Source organism: Euprymna scolopes, chromosome 2, assembly GCF_053919585.1.
Source record: "Euprymna scolopes isolate OS-2025 chromosome 2, ASM5391958v1, whole genome shotgun sequence".
NCBI classification, from domain to species: Eukaryota; Metazoa; Mollusca; class Cephalopoda; order Sepiida; family Sepiolidae; genus Euprymna; species Euprymna scolopes.
In genome coordinates this window covers 19980998-20007293 of record NC_136483.1, presented here as the reverse complement: position 1 = coordinate 20007293, position 26296 = coordinate 19980998, and the positions used below count along the sequence as shown (strand labels likewise).

General features: G+C 31.9%; 1 protein-coding gene across 2 annotated transcripts in view; it reads right to left on the bottom strand.

Moving 5' to 3' along the window:
- Nucleotides 1–26296, bottom strand: part of LOC145289539 (fizzy-related protein homolog) — a 114326-nt gene that overhangs the window by 20160 nt on the left and 67870 nt on the right. For both annotated transcript variants that reach the window (XM_080136419.1, XM_080136420.1), the window contains exons 6-7: nucleotides 25274–25375; nucleotides 24378–24533 (exon numbers count right to left, since the gene is read on the bottom strand). In XM_080136419.1, the coding sequence (XP_079992545.1) occupies nucleotides 24378–24533; nucleotides 25274–25375 (258 nt within the window). The remainder of the gene's footprint in view (nucleotides 1–24377; nucleotides 24534–25273; nucleotides 25376–26296) is intronic.

Below are 26296 nucleotides of genomic sequence, written 5' to 3'. Positions count from 1 at the left end.
AACACGTTAAAATCCGATTTTAGAGCAATTCATTTTAAAATGGATGAAAAGTGAAACAAATTAATTTGCAATTACTATTTTGCATTGCATTTCATCTTTGATGATTGAACTACATTATTCACGTGCAAATGTGAATAAGTATTTTCCAGTTTTATCATTTTGTTTAATACCAACTACATACTTCGGATGATCAGTGAAAACCGTGAAACTAGTAAAGTGTTAAAACTAAGTGCATTTTTATTATCATTTATAATCTATAAATCATCATCATCATATTTAAGTTTTAACACTCATTTTACATGCTGGTATCATGCCTTTCTTGGTTGAGACTAATTGAAGTTGTTCAGAAAAACAGTTGAGTTTTTTGTCCACACACACACACACACACACACACACAACAAGAAAAATTCATCTCGATTTCAGCGTTTTTTACCATTGGATACTCACAAACCTTATCAAAGCAAATTAAAAATAACACTAGTATGGAGTATTTTTAAGAATCAACTAATTTAGAAATAATAAGAATGGATTTTTTTATTTTAATTATTAGTTTTTTCTTTTTTTAAATTGTTTTCAATCTTTGCCAATTTAATTTTTTTAATTTTATTTTTTTTCATTTAAAAACAAATCATTTTGTAGAAAACTTGATTCGCTTCTTAACATAAAATAAAATACCATAATTTTTTTCTTTATTTCTTTTTGGTGTTTTACATCTTTTTCAATTTTTTGTCACAAACTTTTTCTAATATATTTCACATGATTTTTAAATAAAAAATTTTTCCTGTGAAACTCAATGTTGCTTTAGTTTTTATCAGTTTCAGATTTTCTACACTTTTTCTTCTTATTTAAGAAAGACTTCAGCTTTCCTTTAACTTCATTTTTTTTTTTTTTTCAATAACTGCACCTCAAAAGTAAAATAAATAAGCTGAAAAAAAGAACGAAGATCCAAATTATTTTACAAGTTTTGTTATCTTTTACTTAAGAAAACTTGTTTTATTATAAAAACATCTTTGTTCTTATTCATCTCAACTTGTTCCATTAAAAGTAAATCTAAGAGATTGTCTTCACTCACGTGCTCTCTTTCTCTCCTATACAGGCTTTTATTATATCAATCTGTATGCTTAGTTAAGCAAACATATATCCATTACTGAAAGAATGGTCTTGTCCCATTTGGTTACGATCAACTTAATGTTAGAAGGGTTTTTGATGCTTTTAATTGCTTGTACTTAATCAGCTCTTTTACAAACTGGCTGCCCTATCCATTCTCATAAATATGAGCTGTCAGCAAAGCTTTTTTGCCTGCTCTAATAAAAACACACATCAATCTCTGTTGGTTGATGCGAGCACGATAAGCTGTTGCTAACACTTACACACGTCATTTATCAGTTTTTTTAATTCAAGTCATTTTTTTTTCTTTTAAAAAACATTATTTTAGACAATACTAGTTGCAAAAATAGGGTACCATTCCTAACAAGTTTGAATTTTCTATCCAATCATTTTATTGCAGTTCGTAGTCAGACAGTTTTTGCTTTTATATATTAGTGTTAGTGTGATTGTAAGAGTTAATAGTGGATGGAGTAAGTTTAGGGAATTTTGTTATTACTAACCAGCAGAGAGTTACCACTGTCAACCACAGGAAGAGTCTATCAGGAATGTGCACGCAGTGTAATGATGTACAGAAATGTAACCTGGCCAGTAAGGTTTGAGGACATGTGTTGCATGGAGAGAAATGATATGAGAATGATACCATGAATGTATAATGCAAGTTTTTGAAGACTTGGATGATCAATTCCTCTTGAATAATCTTCTGCCCATCACACCCATCATTTCCGATCCTCTCGTAGAGGTTGTCATTGTCTGACTGACAATCTCTTTAAATTTATCGAGTGGCCCCCTAGGATTCGATCAGTTGTGAACATTGGTTAAAATTCCTTTATAAATCTCACTCTATGAGATCTTAAAATGTGGATGTAACACTTCTCCTTGGTGTTCGTACCAAAAACTGTCGAATATCAAACATGCATTAAAAAAAATCCTTCTTGTCCACAATCTTCAGTACAAAGAGTTATTACAAAAACTGTGTTGTTTCATATTGAGAAACAACACTGACCATTTTAAAGATAAAATCTCTCCATGCAACGCATATCCTCAACTCTCACTTGTTAGATTTCATGTATGGAAATGAAACCTGGGCAGTGATGGTTGAGGACATGCGTTGCATGAGTGCTATGAGAATGATGTAAAAGCGCTATAATATGAGTGTCAAAGACAGGATGCGATCAGAAGACTGAAATGAAAACTAAATCTGAACAAAAAAAAATGTGTGACAAACAGAAGACTTTGGTGGCAGTATAACCATATTAAAAGAATTTGATGAGAATTCTTGGGTTAGCAGATCTAGAATAGTTGAGGTGCCTGGTTCAGTTTATAAAAGAAGGCAAAGGAAAACACCAAAGGAAGTGATAAGAATGGACTTGAGAAAAAGAAGGATAAATAAAAACCTGGCCAGAGATAGAAGGCAGAGTATTCATCATTTAGTATAAACATTTGTTAAACAAACAGAAGTATATAGAAGCTAGAAATAATTGTAAGAGAGTGATAGCGACAGCTAAGACAGATTACTCTGAAACCACCAGAAAACGCATCGAAACACAGAAATTAGGAACCCGTGATTTTTGGAAAATGTACAACAGTAAGTAAAAAATGGCCAGTCAACGATTCCCCCACTATCAAACAATCATGAGGTTGTTTGCACGGCAACCGACAAGGCTAATCTACTTGCCAGTCGGTTTGCCTCAAACTCTACACTGGACTCGGCACACCACTCCCTCCCTCACTTTCCTTTGCGGACAGACGCCACACTAGACGATTTGAAAATCATTCCTTCTCAGATACATGGTATTATAAAAAACCTAGACACCTCAAAAGCATGTGGACCCAATCTCATCCCGGCTGTGCTATTAAAAAAATGCTCTGCCGAGGTTGCTCCAGTTCTGTCCAAACTTTACAATAAATGCCTTAACGAATCTTGCTTTCCCGACTGCTGGAAAACTGCTTCTGTGGTACCAGTCTTCAAGAATTCTGGTGAAAGAACTGACCAACTAAATTATCGCCCCATTAGCCTCCTTCCACTTTTTGCCAAAATATTTGAGTCCTTAGTTAATCAAGTCCTAGTCCAACACCTAACAGCTGCTAAACTACTGACTGATCAAAAATATGGATTTAGACAAGCCCGTTCAACAGCAGATATCTTAACAGAAGTCTCTGAACGTATATACCGTTCACTGGACAAAACAGGGGAGGGTAGAGCGGTAGCCCTTGATATATCTAAGGCTTTTGACAGGGTATGGCACGATGGTCTTCTAAGGAAAATTAGATCATATGGAATCACTGGAAGAATATATAATGTAATTAAATCCTTCTTAAGTAAGAGACAAATCCAAGTTGTCCTCGACGGTCGTACATATATGACATAAATGCAGGAGTACCTCAGGGGTCTATCCTTGGACCTCTATTATTCCTGATATTCATAAATGACCTCCCTGATAAAATTGTTTCGGAGATGGGTATATTTGCCGAGTACACGACTCTCTATAACAGATATGAGAGGAGAACAAATGAACACATATCTAAGGAAATGGCAGAAACACTAGAGGATGACCTCCAATCTGTAGTGGAATGGGGACAAAAATGGATGGTGACATTCAATGCTGCTAAGACTAATCTTGTTTCCTTCAATAACTACAAGAAACTTTCTCTACCACCAATAGCAATGGCCAAGAACACATTGCCTGAAAGTACTTCTTTTAAACTCCTCGGCCTAACGTTTACAGGGAATATGAACTGGGATACATTGAGAGCATTGCCAAGGCTGCTGCAAAGAAGGTTGGCTCCCTCTATCGTGCTAGAAAACTACTTACACCTGTAAGTATCCTGTATCTCTATAAGGCCACCATTTGCCCATGTATGGAGTACTGTTGTCACATCTGGGCTGGTGCATCTGCCGCTTGTCTCTCGCTCCTGGACAGGGTTCAAAAAAGAGTTGCCAACCCAATAGGTCCTGAACTGTCATCTAGGCTTCAGCCTCTGTCCCATCGATGAGATATTGCATCCTTCTCCCTGTTCTACAAATACTTTAATGATGAATGCTCTGATGAACTGCAAACACTTGTACCTCCTTGACATAACTACCCCCGACAAACCCGACAAGCAACTAAGTCCCAACCCTTTACAGTAGAGATCCCTAGGTGCAAGAAAGCCTTTTACTCCAATAATTTCTTCCCCAGAACTGCAGGTCTTTGGAACTCCCTTCCGGGATTCTGCTTTCCCAACTGTACTGATATGCAGAAGTTCAAGTGTAATGTGTATAAACATCTTTTTATCAATCTCCCTGGAAATTATGTCCCTGATAGTAGCCCCCTGCTTCAAAGTGGCACTGTGCCTTGTTTGGGGTGAAAATTGAATTTAAAAAAACAACAAAAAAAAAACTTGTGTTTAAAATGAATACAGCATTTCTAATAAAATAAATATAGATGATTCAGAGTGATTTTTTTTTTATTGTTTCAATGCAAAAAAAAAAACCCAAAAAATAGTTCTTTGCATGAATATGTGACAATGGATGAAACATGGATCCAAAGTCAAATCAGTAGTCAGCTGAGTGAACAGCAGCAGGTGAAAACTATCCAAAACAACCAAAGATGCAAATATCAACAGATGAGGGTTTTATCTCTGTATGTTAGAATGTGCAGTTTGATTATCTTGAGAAAAGAAAACCCATCAATAGCAAATATATAATATAATTGGTATGTTTGAAGCAAGAAATCAATAATAAAAAAAAGGTCAGAAGTGAACTGTAGAATCCTATATTAAGCCCACCATATTGATAAGTGACCCTTTTTATTCAAGATGAGCCTAATTTATATGCACAGGCATACAATATTGTACACAGCAAATTCAACAAACCGGACTACAACTTGGATGTGTTCAAGTCCAACGTTAACAAATTCCTAATGAACCGCCCCCTTAAGTAAACACTTCATCAAATCTCCACACTAACGTAATGTACTTGCAATAACCCTTATCCCTGAGTGGCTTCCGGGCCTTGATAAGTGGTGATCACTGTGTAAAAAAAAAAAAAAAAAAAAATCACCTGGCACTGAAAATAGTAACTTAAGTTTAAATAATTGGTAACAAAAATGATTAATGCCACACATAATATATATGAGATAAAGTTAAATTTTATCTCATCCAAATTTTATCAAAATAACCTTCAAAAAATAAATGAGATTTCACAAGTTGAAATTCAAGGTTATTTTACCATATTTACTCATTTTCACTCTTTAAACTAGACTGCTTTGTGATACTCATTTATAGAAATATCTTGATGCGTCTAAAAATATGTCAATGTGACACCCTAACTAACAGAAAAGGTCTAAAATAGGATGCATTCTTTTAATCTGCTCATTTCGCAGTGAAAATAGTATTTCACACTCAATAGTGACAGACCAACAGAGCTGCATATTAAGACGCGGACGCATCTCAATAAACAAAACAAACAAAAGACACAAAAAGAGCAAAAAAATAAAAAGTTCACCATTTCATCTTATGCGAGATGGTAGATGAATTTTCCCAGAAAAAGTTTTTTGACAAAAAAGAATTGGGTAAGCAACTAAATGGAAGTTTATGGAAAAGTAAGTCAAGGCAAGGAACATTAGCGTCAAAACCAATTAGAATTGTCAGCTGTGCTGAGAAAGGGGAAGAGGGGAGGGGGAAACAGTGCACACAAGGATACACTGTGCAAAGCTGCAAGTGCATTTGGGGGTCATGAAAGGGTCACACTTTAGAGTGTCTCATCACTCATTAAAGCAAACTCATACATACATTACTATATAAAATGGAGAATTTATTAACAAACGAATCATGAATATCATATTAGGTCGTATTTCCACGCATATGCTCACTTTATATATTCTCATAAGTAGCATGTTAATCCTTTCTGCCTGCAAGCTTTCAATGTTAACAGTTTTAATGCAAGACATTTTTCCGTAAAGTGAAATTTTGTCTCTGTTTCAAAAGTTTTATACCCAAAGAAACCCAAATAGGCTTCAATAAAAGAAAAGAAAAATCACTTCAAGGATGTGAGTGGCCAATGGCCAAAAAATCTGAAATGAAAATGAATTCCCCAAGCTGGGGGGCTGAGGGGCACAACCTTACCAATTTCTCAACCGAGGAGGCCATGCACTCCACCCTCTGATCTATCACATTCTCATATGTAAATGTGTGTAAAATTTTATGTAGAATAATTAAGGAAGTAAAAGGAGATGATGATGGTTCAGTGATTAACAAGACAGATTGACAATCTTGGGTTCCAAGTTTCAATCCAGTTTGTTCCAAAAAGTTATTTTCACTAAGAACTGCACGCCTGTGGAACTCTGTTTCGTCTGCCTGCTTCCCACCTGACTACAACCTGGATGTCTTCAAGTCCAACGTAAACAAATTCCTGATGAAGTGCCCCATTAAGTAAAATCTCCACACTAATGTACTGTACTTGCAATAACCCTTATCCCTGAGTGGCTTCTGGGCCTTGATAAGTGGTGACCACCATGTAAAAAAAAAATTTAAAAAAATGTTTGCAACCCTTATGTATGGTCCCCCCCACAAGTATCTGATGACTTTCTTGAAATAATTCTAACGAGAAAGATATCAGAGAAACCAATAGAATTTTCAAATTCATACAATGAGAAGAAGTAATTGTTTGATAAACCAAAAGTCTTCTACCTTGCCATACTATAACCCATCAATAATGGGTCGAAGGCAAAATTAATATTGCTTGAGAAAGGAAAAAGGAAGTAAAATCAAGACAAAGAAAAAATGAGACCGTTCTTATTAAAAAAAAAAAAAAAAAAGATTTAAGCAGAATTCTGTGTATTTCTGAATTACAAAAAACATCTGTATAATTTGATATCTTACAGAATACACAAATTGGGAGTAAATGACTTTCCAAGTAAAATTGTAAATGCTTGCCTTATCAGTGAGTGTAAAGATACACTTATTTTATTAGTATGTAATAACAAAAATAGTCACATAACATAGTATATTTTATTAGTATGTAACAAAAATAGTCACATAACATAGTATATTTTATTAGTATGTAACAAAAATAGTCACATAACATAGTATATTTTATTAGTATGTAACAAACATAGTCACATAACATAGTATATTATATTAGTACGTAACAAAAATAGTCACATAACATAGTATATTTTATTAGTATGTAACAAAAAATAGTCACATAACATAGTATATTTTATTAGTACGTAACAAAAATAGTCACATAACATAGTATATTCTATTAGTATGTAACAAAAATAGTCACATAACATAGTATATTTTATTAGTATGTAACAAAAATAGTCACATAACATAGTATATTTTATTAGTATGTAACAAAAATAGTCACATAAGATAGTATATTTTATTAGTACGTAACAAAAATAGTCACATAACATAGTATATTTTATTAGTATGTAACAAAAATAGTCACATAAGATAGTATATTTTATTAGAATGTAACAAAAATAGTCACATAACGTAGTATATTTTATTAGTATGTAACAAACATAGTCACATAACATAGTATATTTTATTAGTATTAAACAAAAATAATCCAATAACATAGTATATTTTATTAGTATGTAACAAAAATAATCACATAACATAGTATATTTTATTAGTATGTAACAAAAATAGTCACATAACATAGTATATTTTATTAGTATGTAACAAAAATAGTCACATAACATAGTATATTTTATTAGTATGTAACAAAAATAGTCACATAACATAGTATATTTTATTAGTATGTAACAAAAATAGTCACATAACAGTATATTATATTAGTATGTAACAAAAATAGTCACATAACATAGTATATTTTATTAGTATGTAACAAAAATAGTAACATAACATGGTATATTTTATTAGTATGTAACAAAAATAATCACATAACATAGTATATTTTATTAGTATGTAACAAGAATAGTCACATAACATAGTATATTTTATTAGTAGGTAACAAAAATAATCACATAACATAGTATATTTTATTAGTATGTAACAAAAATAGTCACATAACATAGTATATTTTATTAGTATGTAACAAAAATAATCACATAACATAGTATATTTTATTAGTATGTAACAAAAAATAGTCACATAACATAGTATATTTTATTAGTAGGTAACAAAAATAATCACATAACATAGTGTATTATATTAGTATGTAACAAAAATAGTCACATAACATAGTATATTTTATTAGTATGTAACAAAAATAGTCACAACATAGTATATTTTATTAGTATGTAACAAAAATAATCACATAACATAGTATATTTTATTAGTATAAAACAAAAATAATCCAATAACATAGTATATTGTATTAGTATGTAACAAAAATAATCACATAACATAGTATATTTTATTAGTATGTAACAAAAATAGTCACATAACATAGTATATTTTATTAGTATGTAACAAAAATAGTTACATAACATAGTATATTATATTAGTATGTAACAAAAATAGTCACATAACATAGTATATTATATTAGTATGTAACAAAAATAGTCACATAACATAGTATATTTTATTAGTATGTAACAAAAATAGTCACATAACATAGTATATTTTATTAGTAGGTAACAAAAATAATCACATAACATAATATATTTTATTAGTATTTAACAAAAATAGTCACATAACATAGTATATTTTATTAGTATAAAACAAAAATAATCCAATAACATAGTATATTTTATTAGTATGTAACAAAAATAGTCACATAACATAGTATATTATATTAGTATGTAACAAAAATAGTCACATAACATAGTATATTATATTAGTATGTAACAAAAATAGTCACATAACATAGTATATTTTATTAGTATGTAACAAAAATAGTCACATAACATAGTATATTATATTAGTATGTAACAAAAATAATCACATAACATAGTATATTATATTAGTATGTAACAAAAATAGTCACATAACATAGTATATTTTATTAGTATGTAACAAAAATAGTCACATAACATAGTATATTTTATTAGTAGGTAACAAAAATAATCACATAACATAATATATTTTATTAGTATTTAACAAAAATAGTCACATAACATAGTATATTGTATTAGTATGTAACAAAAATAGTCACATAACATAGTATATTATATTAGTATGTAACAAAAATAGTCACATAACATAGTATATTTTATTAGTATGTAACAAAAATAGTCACATAACATAGTATATTTTATTAGTATGTAACAAAAATAGTCACATAACATAGTATATTTTATTAGTATGTAACAAAAATAGTCACATAACATAGTATATTATATTAGTATGTAACAAAAATAGTCACATAACATAGTATATTTTATTAGTATGTAACAAAAATAGTCACATAACATAGTATATTTTATTAGTATGTAACAAAAATAGTCACATAACATAGTATATTTTATTAGTATGTAACAAAAATAGTCAAATAACAGTATATTTTATCAGTATGTAACAAAAATAGTCACATAACAGTATATTTTATTAGTATGTAACAAAAATTGTCACATAACAATATATTTTATCAGTATGTAACAAAAATAGTCACATAACATAGTATATTTTATTAGTATTTAACAAAAATTGTCACATAACATAGTATATTTTATTAGTATGTAACAAAAATAGTCACATAACATAGTATATTTTATTAGTATGTAACAAAAATAGTCACATAACATAGTATATTTTATTAGTATGTAAAAAAATAGTCACATAACATAGTATATTTTATTAGTATGTAACAAAAATAATCACATAACATAATATATTTTATTAGTATTTAACAAAAATAGTCACATAACATAGTATATTTTATCAGCATGTAACTAAAATAGTCACATAACATAGTATATTTTATTAGTACGTAACAAAAATAGTCACATAACATAGTATATTTTATTAGTACATAACAAAAATAGTAACATAACATGGTATATTTTATTAGTATGTAACAAAAATTGTCACATAACATAGTATATTTTATTAGTACGTAACAAAAATAGTAACATAACATGGTATATTTTATTAGTATGTAACAAAAATAGTCACATAACATAGTATATTTTATTAGTATGTAACAAAAATAGTCAAATAACAGTATATTTTATCAGTATGTAACAAAGATAGTCACATAACAGTATATTTTATTAGTATGTAACAAAAATTGTCACATAACAATATATTTTATCAGTATGTAACAAAAATAGTCACATAACATAGTATATTTTATTAGTATGTAACAAAAATAGTCACATAACATAGTATATTTTATTAGTATGTAACAAAAATAGTCACATAACATAGTATATTTTATTAGTAGGTAACAAAAATAATCACATAACATAATATATTTTATTAGTATTTAACAAAAATAGTCACATAACATAGTATATTTTATCAGTATGTAACTAAAATAGTCACATAACATAGTATATTTTATTAGTACGTAACAAAAATAGTCACATAACATAGTATATTTTATTAGTACGTAACAAAAATAGTAACATAACATGGTATATTTTATTAGTATGTAACAAAAATTGTCACATAACATAGTATATTTTATTAGTACGTAACAAAAATAGTAACATAACATGGTATATTTTATTAGTATGTAACAAAAATAGTCACATAACATAGTATATTTTATTAGTATGTAACAAAAATAATCACATAACATAGTATATTTTATTAGTATGTAACAAAAATAGTCACATAACATAGTATATTTTATTAGTATGTAACAAAAATAATCACATAACATAGTATATTTTATTAGTATGTAACAAAAAATAGTCACATAACATAGTATATTTTATTAGTATGTAACAAAAATTGTCACTTTACAGTATATTTTATCAGTATGTAACAAAAATTGTCACATAACATAGTATATTTTATTAGTATGTAACAAAAATAGTCACATAAACTAGTATATTTTATTAGTATTAAACAAAAATAATCCAATAACATAGTATATTTTATTAGTATGTAACAAAAATTGTCACATAACATAGTATATTTTATTAGTATGTAACAAAAATAGTCACATAACATAGTATATTATATTAGTATGTAACAAAAATAGTCACATAACATAGTATATTTTATTAGTAGGTAACAAAAATAATCACATAACATAATATATTTTATTAGTATTTAACAAAAATAGTCACATAACATAGTATATTTTATCAGTATGTAACTAAAATAGTCACATAACATAGTATATTTTATTAGTACGTAACAAAAATAGTCACATAACATAGTATATTTTATTAGTACGTAACAAAAATAGTAACATAACATGGTATATTTTATTAGTATGTAACAAAAATGGGTTGAGGGTACTGGATTGACAGTTACTGGCTGCTGTTCCCGACTGGTAGTACAGGAGCCCTAGCTCTATCGTAGCGCTTAGAGCGGCTGCTCCATCAACAGTTTAATAATATCGGGTTGTTTGTAGTGCCATGAAGTGCATTGAAAGGGACCCTGCACTCATCCCCGGTGGGCTTTCCTGAGGCCACAATCCTAATTGGAGAAAGGTCAGCTGATGGTCTACTTGTGATGCATGTCTGATGCTCTGCATAACCTCTTGTTTACCTCCCCTTACCTATACCAAAACTCTTTAGACTAAACATGCAACACAATATTAGCTACTATTATTTTCTCTACCGTTCTCCCTCGACTCAGGACTGCACCATAATAAACAAAGTCTCTGACAGCATAGACACGTCACTGTCCCTCGACACTAGCGCACAAATACATGTATTTGGTGACTTTAATGTCCACTACAAAAACTGGCTTGGATTCTCTAATTACACAGATGCAGCGGGCAGCACAACTCATAGCTTCACTATATCTCACTCCCTATCACAAATTGTTACGTTTCCAACCAGTTTCCCTGACCAGGAAGAACAACACGCATCACTTCTAGATCTGTTTTTGACCACAGTTCCCGATGACTGCATAACGAAGGCCCACAGCCCACTCGGGAACGCTGATCATGCAGTGATAATGGTTGAAATCGCCCTAAACTCTAGAGCCAAAACTGAAGAGCCAGTGCTCAAAACGAGATATTATAAAAAGGCTGACTGGGAAGCCATCAGGGAACTAATCAGAGATGCCCCATGGAGAAATATTTTTTCTCTCCCTGCTGAACAGTGTGCAAACGAGACCACTGACTGGTTCAAAACTGCAATCGAAGCGCATGTTCCCAGGCGGAAATTTTATAGTAAGCCCCACTCTCCCCAATGGTTTACGTTGACTTGCGCAACTGGCATTGCTCAAAAGCAGAATGCATACCGTAGGTTTAACCGACATAAGTCCAGTTCAAACAGACTGAAGTATATAGAAGCTAGAAATAACGTTATGAAAGAAATAGCGACAGCTAAGAGAGAATTTACGGAAACCACTAAAAAGCGCATCGAAGCACAAAAACTAGGAACTCGAGACTTCTGGAAAATCTACAACAGTGTAGTAAATAATGGGCAATCAACAATTCCCCCACTAACCAACAATCACGAGGTTGTCTCCTCAGCAACCGACAAGGCTAACATGCTTGCCAGTCGGTTTGCCTCAAACTCCACACTGGACCCTTCCAACCACCCCCTACCTGACTTTCTTATGCGGACAGACGCCACGCTAGACGATCTGAAATGTGCATGCTATCATAAAAAACCTTGACACTTCAAAAGCATGTGGACCCGATCTTATCCCAGCTGTGCTATTAAAAAGGTACTCAGCCGAAGTAGCTCAAGTTCTCTCCAAACTCTACAACAAATGCCTTAATGAATCTTGCTTTCCGGGCTGTTGGAAAACTGCTTCTGTTGTACCAGTATTCAAGAATTCTGGTGAAAGGACTGACCCATCAAATTATCGCCCCATTAGCCTCCTCCCACTTTTTGCTAAAATATTTGAGACCTTAATTAACCATGCTCTAGTCCATTACCTTACAAATGCTAAACTTCTGACTGACAAACAATATGGATTTAGACAAGCCCGTTCCACAGCAGACATTCTAACTGTAATCTCTGAACGTATATACCATTCACTGGACAAAGCGGGGGAGGGTAGAGCGGTAGCTCTAGATATATCTAAGGCTTTTGACAGGGTATGGCATGAAGGCCTTCTAAGAAAAATTAGATCATACAATATCACTGGTAGAATAATTAACATAATTAAATCCTTCTTAGATAAGAGAAAAATCCAGGTTGTCCTCGACGGTCGTACATCTAAACAATATGATATAAATGCGGGGGTGCCCCAGGGTTCTATCCTTGGACCTCTATTGTTCCTGATATTCATAAATGACCTCCCCGACAAAATTGCCTCTGAGATGGGTATATATGCTGATGATACTACACTATGGCAGGCACGACAGGAAGACGAATGAACACATTTCTAAAGAAATGGCAGAAACACTAGAGGAAGACCTCCAATCTGTGATGGAATGGGGACAAAAGTGGTTGGTCGCGTTCAATGCTGCCAAGACTAAACTAGTTTCATTCAATAATTACAAGAAACCCTCTCTACCACATATAGCAATGGCCAACGACTCTTTATCTGAGAGTACATCTTTCAAACTCCTTGGCCTAATGTTCAAACGAAACATGAGTTGGAACAATTACATTGAAGGCATTGCCAGGGCCGCTGCAAGAAAGGTGGGCTCTTTCTACCGTGCTAGAAAACTTCTAACACCCGAAAGTATCCTGTACCTCTATAAGGCCACCAATCGTCCATGTATGGAGTATTGTTGTCACATCTGGGCTGGTGCATCTGCTACTAGTCTCTCGCTCCTTGACAAGGTTCAAAAGAGAGTCGCAAACCTGATAGGCCCTGAACTGGCATCTAAGCTTCAGCCTCTGTCCCATCGACGAAATGTTGCATCCCTCTGCCTTTTCTACAAGTATTTTAGTGGTGAATGCTCTGACGAACTGCAATCACTTGTGCCCCCACGACGTGAGCACCCTCGACAAACCCGACAGGCTGCTAAATCCCACCCCCACACTGTAGAGATCCCTAAATGTAAAAGATCTTTTTACTCCAATAGTTTCTTCCCCAGAACCGCTAGACTCTGGAATTCCATTCCAGGTCCCTGCTTCCCCAACTGTACTGACGTGCAGAAGTTCAAGTGCAACGTGAACCGACATCTTGCTGCCCAAATCCCTACATAGTACCCCAGTAGTTGTTGCCCCTGATAGTAGCCCCCTACACCAAAGTGGCAATTTGCTTTGTTTGGGGTGAAAATGCAATAAAAAAAAAAAAAAAAGTCCCATAACATAGTATATTATATTAGTATGTAACAAAAATAGTCAAATAACAGTATATTTTATTAGAATGTAACAAAAATAATCACATGAAAAGAAAAACAAAATATTTTCATGACAACACAAGAATTTATTCAATCACCAACACTGTTTGGTAGAATATGGAACAAAGTTGGACAGTGTCTGAAGAAAGGAAGAGTTGGAAAGTTCTTTAGCTGCCAAAAGTCTATCAATAGTTATCTTGAAGAAAAGATAATCAATACTTGAATAGGGGCAGGAGGGAGAGAAAAGGGAGACATTTCCCTGTTACTTCCAGTGTTCTGAACGGACTAACCATGATTTCCAAAGGGACTGAAGTAGTTCTTCAGTTAACAGATGAAAATAATGCAGTCTGTGAGTTGATTCACCTAGCAGGGACATTTCCCAGCAAGAGAAAATAAGTCTTTATTTATGACAGCAACAAAATGTAAATTGCCTTCTGATTATTTAGTTGTAAATTTCAATTGTCCACATTTACATATTCAATTTCATCTTAAGATTTTTCTTACTATAATTGCAAAAATCTATTGCATTGCTTCGTGGTAAAAAACATTTAAAAATATGATTCATCTTCATAGTCATAAAATTTTAAAATAGCAAGCCAATAAAGCAGAATCTTGTTTGTTCGAAAGACACACATGAATAATACATTTATTCTAATCTATGAATTTCATTAACCTTATACTAATAACGTTTCAATGTGGAAATCTATAAAATACTTAATACACAAACATATGTAGGAATCACTGGTAAAAAATCTTTTCCACAAATAACCAACATTTTTTTTTTTCTTCAGGAGTGTATATTAAAAACAAAATGTTTTGCAAGGTAGATGGGTTAGTTGTTTTTGTTTTACAGCATATAAACCCTTTTCAGGTTATTTAATGCCAAATCCAGTGATTTTGAAGAAAAAATTTTTTAATAGAACATATATTTTTTTCAAGTTGGTTTCTATTTAACGCATAGTTGGGACCCTATCAGGTACTACCACTCGGGGTGAGAGTGGACCTGGGAGCAATGGCAATTAAAGGGTGGCTCCACACTTCCTAAAGCCCACAAGCTGGCCTCACCATTGGATATAGTTTAAGGTCATATCGAGGACGGGCGCAAGGTAGAATAAGACAAATGAAAAAAATAAAACAGATTTTTCTGAAAGTGCTAAAAAATATAATTTCAGGCAACAACTTTCTCATAGCTAAACATTAAAATAATCTGTTTGTGTGCCATTTAAGCACATGCTAAAACAATAGTACAAAAAATAAAAAAAATATTGTCAAATTATTTTATTTGTTATAATCATAGCAATATTCCCATAAAATCTTTGGATACTAAGAGTATAAGGATTGTTAGTCTAATGCAACTGATGTACATTTTGTTTTAAATTATCAGTTTCCAAACACATAAAAGGTAGAAATACACTTTGATTGTGACAGAGGTTCAAACGAGAGATTAGAGCATTTTAAAATATTGTCTGCGGAATTAGTTTTCCTTGAGAAAAACTGGTAGCAATCTATTAATATAAGAAACATAAGTCATGAGCCATTTATTGTGATCTGCACCATTTACACACTCGCTTGCAATGACAGATCAAATTCCAAAGATTCAATTGTAGACAAATTAATAAAAGATGCATGAGAAATAAAATGTCAAAATAGTATGAAATTAAAATGAACAAATCTTAATATTAAGCTTTGCACAATGACAACTGTCTATAGAACCATTCTGTTTGTCCCTTAGTACAGCTTTAACATTGCCATGTAATAGTATTAATACAGTTTACTGTAAATGCATGCAATAAGCAGATGACAAATGATTTTTTTGCAATTTAATTACAAATGTTTTTAAAAAATTATTAATCAAATTTTGTGGGAGGAAAATGTGTAAAAAGAATAGAAACAGCTCGATAAATTTTGTTTTTAAGTGAAATATTTTTATTGACAAATCCAATCAGAAATAATTTTATTAAAAATAAAACTAAGAATTAATAGTTTATTTGTACTTTTACTTTAGAATGAAACTTGTGTAGAATTCTTTTGTTTCAACTTTTTAAGAAAATTAATTTCAATTAAAACAACCATCACGGAATTTCAACAGGTTCAACTAGTTTTCTGTGTATTAATAAAACTATCAGACAAGATCGTGTGTGTGTGTGTTTCTCATCTGTATGTAACTTTGATAAACACACATTGAATTTTTTTTATTTACTGTTAAATATGTATTGAAATTAAAAAGAAAAGTAAATGAAAACATTTTTTTTAAATCATATTTGTAAAAGAAAATCATAAACATGATTATATTTTGAATTATTTTAGCACTCAGCAATGCCAACTAAAAATAAATATAACTTAATTCTATTGTTTCTCTCTTATTCTTTCATAGTTTCTCTCTAGAACAGCTTTACAGTAAAAAGAGAAAAAATAGTTTCATCACTTGTCAACAAACTATTTGTTTAAACTAATGCTCTTCACAACAAAATATTTAAAAGTACTTTGAAGCTGCCTTGGGGAAATTGTTTCACGAAGTACAACTTAGAGTAGGAAAAGATATTAAGTTTTATATAAAATAAAAACTATAAAAATAATTCTGTTAAGTTTATATGTGGACAGAAAAGATATTATAAATTAAATTTCATAATTATGAGAAATAATCTTAATATTACATTTTTTTTTTCACTTTTTTTTAAAGGTCATAGAACAAATCATGAATTTAATATCATTATGGCAGAGATGAGAATGAGAAATTACATGTTTCACAAAACTGCTACCATTTTTCTTCCAGCTATTTAAAGCAGAATTTAATTTTCACATCTTTTATTCAACTCTTTCACAAATTCTTAAGTAGTCTAACCATAATGAATTCCTTAAAAATAAAATTAAAACTTGTGACACATTCTGATTCTAGAGAATCATTTTCAAATGACCAACCCTTTTTGCCTGAAGTCAATTTGGTTCTAGGAGGCCATCCTCCCAAGTATTATGTCCTCCTTCAGGAAGAAGGAGGATATTGTTTGTTACATTTTTTCTGATTCAAACAATTAAACCAGAGTTTAATGAGTGAATCAATGTGTCACCTTTCTTCTAGTGTGTGTGTGTATATATATATATCCCCAAAACCTCTGGCCTTCATGGAAGGGAGACTAAAACTTGTTGCTATGGTTTCAAATGATCTGAAATAACAACAATTGATTCCAAATATTTCTTATATATTATATTTCCTCTCTTTTGGAAATAGGGTACAATTATAAATATCTCCAGAATCAAATAATCCTTACACACTGTGAAATTTACTTTATGTATGAAAACCAAAGACAATATATAGGAAATATATATTTTTCGTATTGATTTTTTTATCTATATATATATATATATATATATATATATATATATATATATATATACATGGATATGTTTATACTGGTAGCCAAATTGAATATTGAAATACTGATATCTTTGGTTCTATGGGACGAAACTACATGAACATTTGCAAGTTTTTTTGAAAATGATAATACAATTCTATGGTTAAAATTTTATGACAATTGGTAAAAAAGAGCCTATATTTTCAAACCAATAAAATATGCCAAATTTGCATACATTTGTCTATACAGTGTCCTGGCAAGCCAACTTTAGTTTTGCTGCTTCTCTTGTCTCCTCTGTGGCCTTCCCAGGCCACTAATATTAGCATACTCATGTTATCATATTGATTCTCATCAGATCACCAAAGTTAAGCAATGTTGAGCCTGACTAGTATCAGATGGTTGACCGTTTGGAAATTCTAGGCACTGTATGTATTCCCCACTTATTTCGGCATTGTTTCCAGTCGTCCTGAACCTCACTTGCCATTGGTATTTAATAATGCTGACTCAGGAGGTGTGGTTAAGGATTGCGCTACTCTTGCCACAAAAATTTCATGCGCAGACACTCTTACAGTAGGTATCCGTAGTCTGTCAAGACTGAAAGTAGCTACTATATATACATATATATATATATATATATATATATATATACTAGCAAAAGTACCCGTCGTTGACTGGGTTCAAAAACAGCCTACAGAAAATGGAATCTGATTTATGAAAGTATGATTATGAAAAGGAAGGGTTGTAAAAGAGATAGCTTCGAATTTGGGGGTATCAAAACCAAAGTAAAATATGATGAAAGTAAAAATAAAATAGATAAACCCCATAATTTATTATACCATACCTGTTCACATTGAAACACTTATCACAATATTCTGTGGGTCTATATTAAAAAACCTTGTTAAACTTTGTGACATGTTTCCATTCTATCGAGGTCAAGCGCGAACGAACATCCAATAATTTTATTATACCATATTTCTTCAAACTGAAACATAATTATCAAAGTATACTTACGCAGATAGATATGAAAAGTCTTTATTAAAGTTTGTGCCTATTTCCATTCTATGGAGGCCAGGCATGAACGCAGACCCCACAATTTTATTATACCATTCCTATTTAAGTTAAAACATACTTATCAAAGTATTATGTACATCTATATCAAAAACACTTGTAAACGTTTTTTTGCTTTTAATTTTTAAATTTTTTTATTTCCATACTTTGTGGACCAGGCGCGTATGGAAACCCAACAATTTTAATAAATCATCATTATGCCAGATCAAACATACCCATTCCTGTGTCTCGATGTGTCTTCTATCATTATATGTGATTAGTTTTCAATAATAGTCAACCATATAGGAACCTATTCGTGACCAGACATACACACAGACGTTCAGCTTTATATTATAGAAGATATACATACATACTAGCAGGCCAAATACACTTAAATATACTTTAATTTATGCAGATTTTGTATCTGTTATTATAGAGTCAATTCTCTATCAATTACTATATTGTGCCCAATATATATTAATGATTTCAAAAGGTTTTTTAAAAATATGACTTCGGCTTCATCAGCTAGAAGCAAAACCAAAACATTTAGCTCTGTAGTAGTATTTACTACCATTTGAGCTAACAGCAAATGCATATCAAACACTGACAGTTAAACATAGAAATGTATATTTGTGCCTTCATAGAGCACACACATTACATTGAACTATGCTTGCCATATCCAAATTTTTCAATTTTTACTCTTTAGGAGCTATTTTTCCAGCTAAAAACCAAATCAATTTTGTTCCACATGTCAGAATGTCCCATACAAAAATACAGCAGTCAATCAGAACACATCTTACACTACAACTTTCAAGTTGTATTTTTATTCTTTCACAAGAGTAGATCTTTCAGAAGTTTCTTCAAAAATTATAAAATAAGCAAAAAAAAAGGTAATTTCTTATAAATAGAAAATAGTCTCAGAATTATTTTGTTATATAAAATGTAAAATTTTTATGTTTTAATGCCTGGGTTGTTTGCAAAAAAAAACTCAAAATATCAAGTGTTTTTTTATAATGTAAAGAAAAAATATCAAGTTTTTTATAATGTAAAATAAAAAATATCAAGTTTTTTTTTTAATCTAAATAAAAAATATCAATTTTTTTTAATGTAAATAAAAATATCAAGTTTTTTTTTAAATGTAAATAAAAATATCAGTAAACAGCTGAATTATAGTGCAAGTTCAGTCAGTTGCGAGTGGATTTTTTTGTTGTTATATTTGCTTTTCCACACAATTATATTAAGAAAAAGTTTATGCTAAAAGATTGTTAAAAATAACTGACCCTTTTTAAAAGAATTTTGTCTAACTTATTTTTTGTAAATCCTTAAATATTCGTCATAATAAACACAGTGGACATGAATGGACTTTGTTGGCATATTTGTATTAGATCTTTAATCTTGGCATATTTGTATTAGATCTTTAAAAAAGTTTAGTATATATTAAAATATAGATATGAAAAGATAAGCAAGCTAAAAAAAAAACAATTTACATTTGAAAATTTTAAATGTGCAAAATTTTTTATATTCATTCAAAATAGTTATTTCAATAAAATTGTTGGTACTTCTATTTTTAAGGGATACATTTTATTCCAAAATGTATTTTGAAAAAATGGTAAACTTTTATTATCACACTCATCAGAAATCCATTCTTAATGTGGGAGAAGGCAGCAGGGGAAATCTTTGATCTTTGTTAACTATTCCGTTGAGCCGTAGTTTGACATCACAAAAACTCATTTTTATTTTTTGCTAAAATATAATAGGTATAAAGAAAAGAAAATACCAAAACAACTTTTTATACGGAGTTTGTTTTTGCATATTTAAATTTAAAAGTTATGTCTCCAGTTATGTTTGAGATGAAGATTATTTCTATTATTTGGACTACTGTTCTCATCTTGAGTGTTATTTTTCACAATGTTTCGGTCAATGTAACCGACAACTCTCTTTAAGTGCATCTTGTTGAACTCAGAGATCTTTCTGTTAAACTCTAAAATCTACAAGAAATTTTTAGCAAAACCCTTTATTTAATCAACTGAGGTAGCATGCTCTCATTTCGTCAGCTATAACCGGATAGAAGTCTTAAGCAATTCATAACTGTATTTTGAGTGTTGCTCGCATTGAGGACTGAATCTTCAAGCTCCAGAAAAGTTTAATTTATGACTGAATTTTACCAAATATTTTATCCACTACACCAAGAGTTGTCATGCAATAAAAACCATGAAAATAAAATGAAGATAAAGTTTTATCTTTATCTTTTTTATCTAATCATAAACTGTGACATCATTGAAACCATTCTTCTCAAATAATTAAAAATAAGTATCTTTACTCATAATTATCTTATAATTTTTATTACAAGTGAATAACGATGAAAAATTATAGAGAGAAAAATATGCTGTGTCAGTGTTTGTACTAATATTCACAGAAAATAATGTTGAAATTGTTGTTTCAACAAAGAAATAAGTTTAAAAAGAGAAGAAATTCAATCCATTAGTATAGAAAGACAGAAAAAGAAAAAAAAGTCTTATTATGCACATAGAGTAAAAAATTTATCCCCAAATTCATTTTAGACAGAGACTGATCTACTATTTGCTTTCTCCCTTCCCCTAAACACTTGAAATCATTCTGTCAGGCAAGTCTTTTATTCTTGTGACAGAAGGGTGAAGTACATTTACTTGTATGACAGAAAAGAAGTATATCTTCATTATGTCATCCACAAACTGTTTCACTGTATCAAAGCTCTTCAGTACTGCTAGACAAGCGTTTCAGCAATAAGTAAAATTTTATTATCTAGATGACAGTAAGTGCTTAATAACCTATAGGCTATTTGGCTGCTAGTAAGGTAGGTGAAATTATAATAATAAACATTGTCAAATACTGGAAACTGTTTGTTTACACAAATGGCATTACGCTTATACACTAGTGGCAGTTTGTTATTTCACTTACCAGTATGCTCAACCCAAGAAAGGGAGCATATATGTGTGTGTGTGTGTGTGTTCAGGTAACTTGATTATGTAGTAGAACTGACATCTATTTAATGTAGCCGCCTTCAGCCTCAATCACCACCTCGATAAGGGTTCAGAATTAGGAGCATGCTTTTTCCACAAGTGCTGACAAGAGCTTGGTGAATACTCGGTGGATGGCAGTCATCAGGCTGGCTTTCATGTTGTAGGAGGTCATGTTGGTGATGATCTCAATGTATGATCAAACAAAGTAGTCCAGTAGGTTCAGGTCAGGGGAGAAGGGAGGTACTCCTTCTGAAGCCAAGCCTGGGTCTCTTTGGACTTGTGAGTTGGCACACCCAGCATCTGCCAGCAATCACCTGATTGTACCAAGGGATCACCATACTCTTCAGCACATCCAGGTACACTTTGGTGTTGACTTCCAAGCCGACTTCGAACATGTGAGGTGGCATGATGTTGCTCTCACTTATAACCACACCAAAGACCATAACTGTGGTCGGAAACTTTGTTTTCGTTACTCTGGGCACATCCTGGTCATTCGTGGCAATCCATCGATGCATTTTGAGAGTGCTAGCAATGGTCCTGTTGTCATAATTTGGATCAGTAGAGAGCATGAGTTGCACAGCAGCACATCTCAGATCTCGCTCGTTGAACATTGTGTCACTTTCAGATATGATAGAAGACTGCTATCGCTCTATCGTACACAACTGACCAAATAGTAGATGGTCTGCAACAAAAAAAGAAATAGAATCAGGTCTTTTCTAGGGCGACAATTTTAATGTTCCACCCTGTACAAATAAAAGAAATGAATATCAAAAGATACCTGGCCTTGATGGCATTCCTTTTGACATTCCAAGGATAACAAGATTGCTGCAGAAGTCCATCATCTGATATCTGATGTATAGAAGGACAAGACAGACACAATTCTGAGTTCTTTATACAAAAGAAAAAGAGCATGGTCAGCCTGTGACAATTAGTGAGATATAAGCCTCCTCAGAACAATGAGTCTTTTTAAAGCTTTCGCTTAAGCAGATAAGTAAACATATCCCTCATTTATCCAGGAATGCTTTTACATCCACGTGTGAAAAAACTTCAGGAAAAGTGTTTCGAACAAGTAATACTATTGGGCATTTGTGGACTTGACAAAAGCTTTGAACTGTGTTAATAGACCAACACTATAGATAGCCATCTGTAAAATTGTATGTTCACCAAGATTTGTAACCAGTCTCAGACAAATTCACCAGGATATGAACGCATTTGGTAGTGCACTCTCCAAACCAATAGCTATTGATAATCATGTTAAACAAGACAATATGCTTTCACCAACGTTGGTTTTTTTTTTTCGATGATTTTCTCTATGTTTTTTAGGATTTGATGTTGATGTTCTCATATTTCACAACCATTAACAGGACCTTCAATCTTAGTTGATTTAATACAAAGTTCAAAACATAAATTCTCCATGCTGATGATGATTCTGTTGGCCATACCAATGAAGATATGCAGAACCTCTCCTCTCAAGCATACACAACCTTCTAGAAAAAAAAACTTAAGGTAATGCACATTACTCCACCAAAACTCCAGTCAAATTCAACATCTATGAGGGGTGTTCAATAAGTAATGCCCCTGACCCACTTTCAGTTGTCTGATCTAGCTAAAATTTTCCATGTGAAATGATTTATATCTCTGTGTTATGCAGAAAGTTACAGCTCTGAACTAATTGTGATTTCTGATTTACAAGTGTTTGAATTGAGTCACGTGTTAAATGGGGCCTGTTGAGTGTCATGCAGTGATCTGGTTTTTGTATTTGAAAGGACACACACCACAGAAGACTTTTGATGAAATGAAAAAAGGTATGCTAATGATGCCCCATCATATAACCTTGTAAAACGCTGACATCATGAATTCAAACATGGTTAGAAATATGTGAAAATAATTCCCAGACTGCCCCTACCCTTGCTTCTGCCATTGATGAGGTATTTATCAGTCAAATTCAGTGATTATTTGCTACAGTCTATAGAATCTATCATTCATGACCATTTGCATATGCATAAGGTTTCTGCTAAATGGATTCCCAGGATGCTGACATTTTTCTAGAAGCAAGAATGCATCAAGTACTCAAGGATGAATTTGGAGATGTGCCAAGAAGATGAGCCAAAGTTTTTCAAAAGATTGATTACACGCATGTGACTATGAAATCCTCCCCCATTCTTCCTACACTTTCTGACTTTTACTTCTCATGATATTGTTTTTGAAATGAAAGTGTTTCCTAGATCATGCAACCTCATAGTTGAAGGACTAATCTGAAGTGTTCTACAAAAATGATCTACAGAGCTGTATGAAACGATGAAAGAAATATGCAACTCTGGGTGGTTTCTATGTAAAGAAAGATTAATAAGTGTGCTAAGTTTGATAGCTCTACTGCTATGAAAAGTAGGTTTGGGGCATTACTTATAAAATTCTCCTTGTATATCAAGTGAACCAGATTAAGTGTGTTTGTGTGTGTGTGTATATATATATATATTTTTTTTTTTTTTATTTGAAAGGTGAATTAAGATAGAAAAGTAGGTGAAAATTACTTACCTGACTGGTACAAGCACTCCAAAGATAAACACAAGTTCCCAATCCAACACTTAAGACATTCTGGGAAGACCAGTCAACCAAATTTAAGTAAAAATCATCTTGTAATTCGGGGGCATCGAGTACTTTGAAAGGAATTTTGGAAATTTTCCTCATTGCCTTGATAAAAAAAAAAAAATTTAAGAGTGTAAAACAAATTCTTAATATTAATTATTCAATTTTTAACTAAAATAACAAAGTTATACACCAAGTCAGTTTTTAATATGCGGGAAACTCCAGCTCCCCAAAAAGAGGCACACTGGATTGGAACAAAAATAAAATCAGTCAGTCTCTTTTTATTGAATCTGGAAGTTTAAAAATGGTGATGAAAATCAGTCTGAATTTGTAAATAGCAACATCTTATCTCAGAAATATCAAATGCAGTTTTTTACATTTAGTTTACTTTAGATTGATCCTGGTTCAGAGTAAAGTGTAGTATCTCTTCTCATACTATACTGCTACTTTCTTTGATCAGTGAAGGAGAAATCCTTCTAGATTGAGGCAATTTTTATTTTTGTTCCAATCCAGTGTGCCTCTTTTTGGGGAACTGGATTTTCCCGCACTGTACTGGATCCGAAATATCACTGCTAATCAAGAAAATAGTTCCAAACATTGCAGAAGGTGTCAAAAAGATTAATATGAAAGTATAATTTGATTCTTGTTTTAATAAATTGAAAAAAGAAAGGTTACTGATGTGTAGATATTTTAATTAAGTAACTTTTCTATTTCATGTAATACTAGGATTAAGAATTTGATCTCATTTTCATCGGGGGGGGGGGTCACAAAATGTATAATGAAATTGATATAAGATCATCATTCAAAGATTTTGGATTGTGATAGAAAGACTTGATTACACATACCTTACGGGGGGAGCGCAGCAATTTCTGGCTTTTACTACCAACAGGAGATAAAGAATATGGAGATGAATCAGCAGCATCAGGACTTCGCCTAGGAACATAATACTAGAAGGAAAATAAAAGAGTCAAGTTAGAAACAAAAATAAAAAGCATGAAATGAAAATGCTCTAAGGATATTTTAGTTGTCATAATTTTTTTAAAAGTTAGTTTCAAAAAAGACCACTCTGTTGTATCAATTAAGATAAAAATGAAATGTAATAAGTCCCCAGACGTACCTCTTCATCGTACAGTATATCGATACACTAAGGCTGACTGGGATAGCTTCCGTACATTTATATCTGATCTACCTCTGCATTCCATGTTTAAAAAGGATGTGTCCTCTATAGTATTAGACCTAACTGAATGGTTAATTGTAGGTGTTGACCATTTCATACCCTCTAAAAAGTTTCAGCAAAAACCTAACAGCCAGCCATGGTTCTCTCCAGAATGTGCTGCTGCCATTGCGCACAGAAATCACTTTTTCCACTGCTTCAAACGTAATAGATGTATGGAAACTAAAGCCGTTTTCAGGACTGCCAGCAACCATTGTAAGAAAGTAATAAGGAACGCAAGAGTGTTGTATGCTCAATCTGTTAAGTCCAAAGTAGCTGAGCAGCGGCTTGGTTCCCACCAGTTTTGGCAAATAGCAAACAGAATCCTGAATAGAAGCGTGTGCTCCATCCCAACTATTATCAATGGACCTGAGGTAATCTCGTCAGCATCAGACAAAGCCAAACTCTTTGTCAAGAACTTTGCAGCTAATTCTACCCTTTGCGACCAAGACCGCCAACCCCCAATATTTCCTCCTGTATCAGAAAACACGCTATGTGATATACGTATATCTGTACGTGATGTTGCGAAGCTAATCAAAAACCTTGATTCAAGTAAAGCAACTGGCCCTGATGGTATTCCAATTATAGTACTCAAAAAACTTCAACCTGAATTAGCGCCCATACTTACAAAACTGTTTAAACGTTGTCTTAAGGA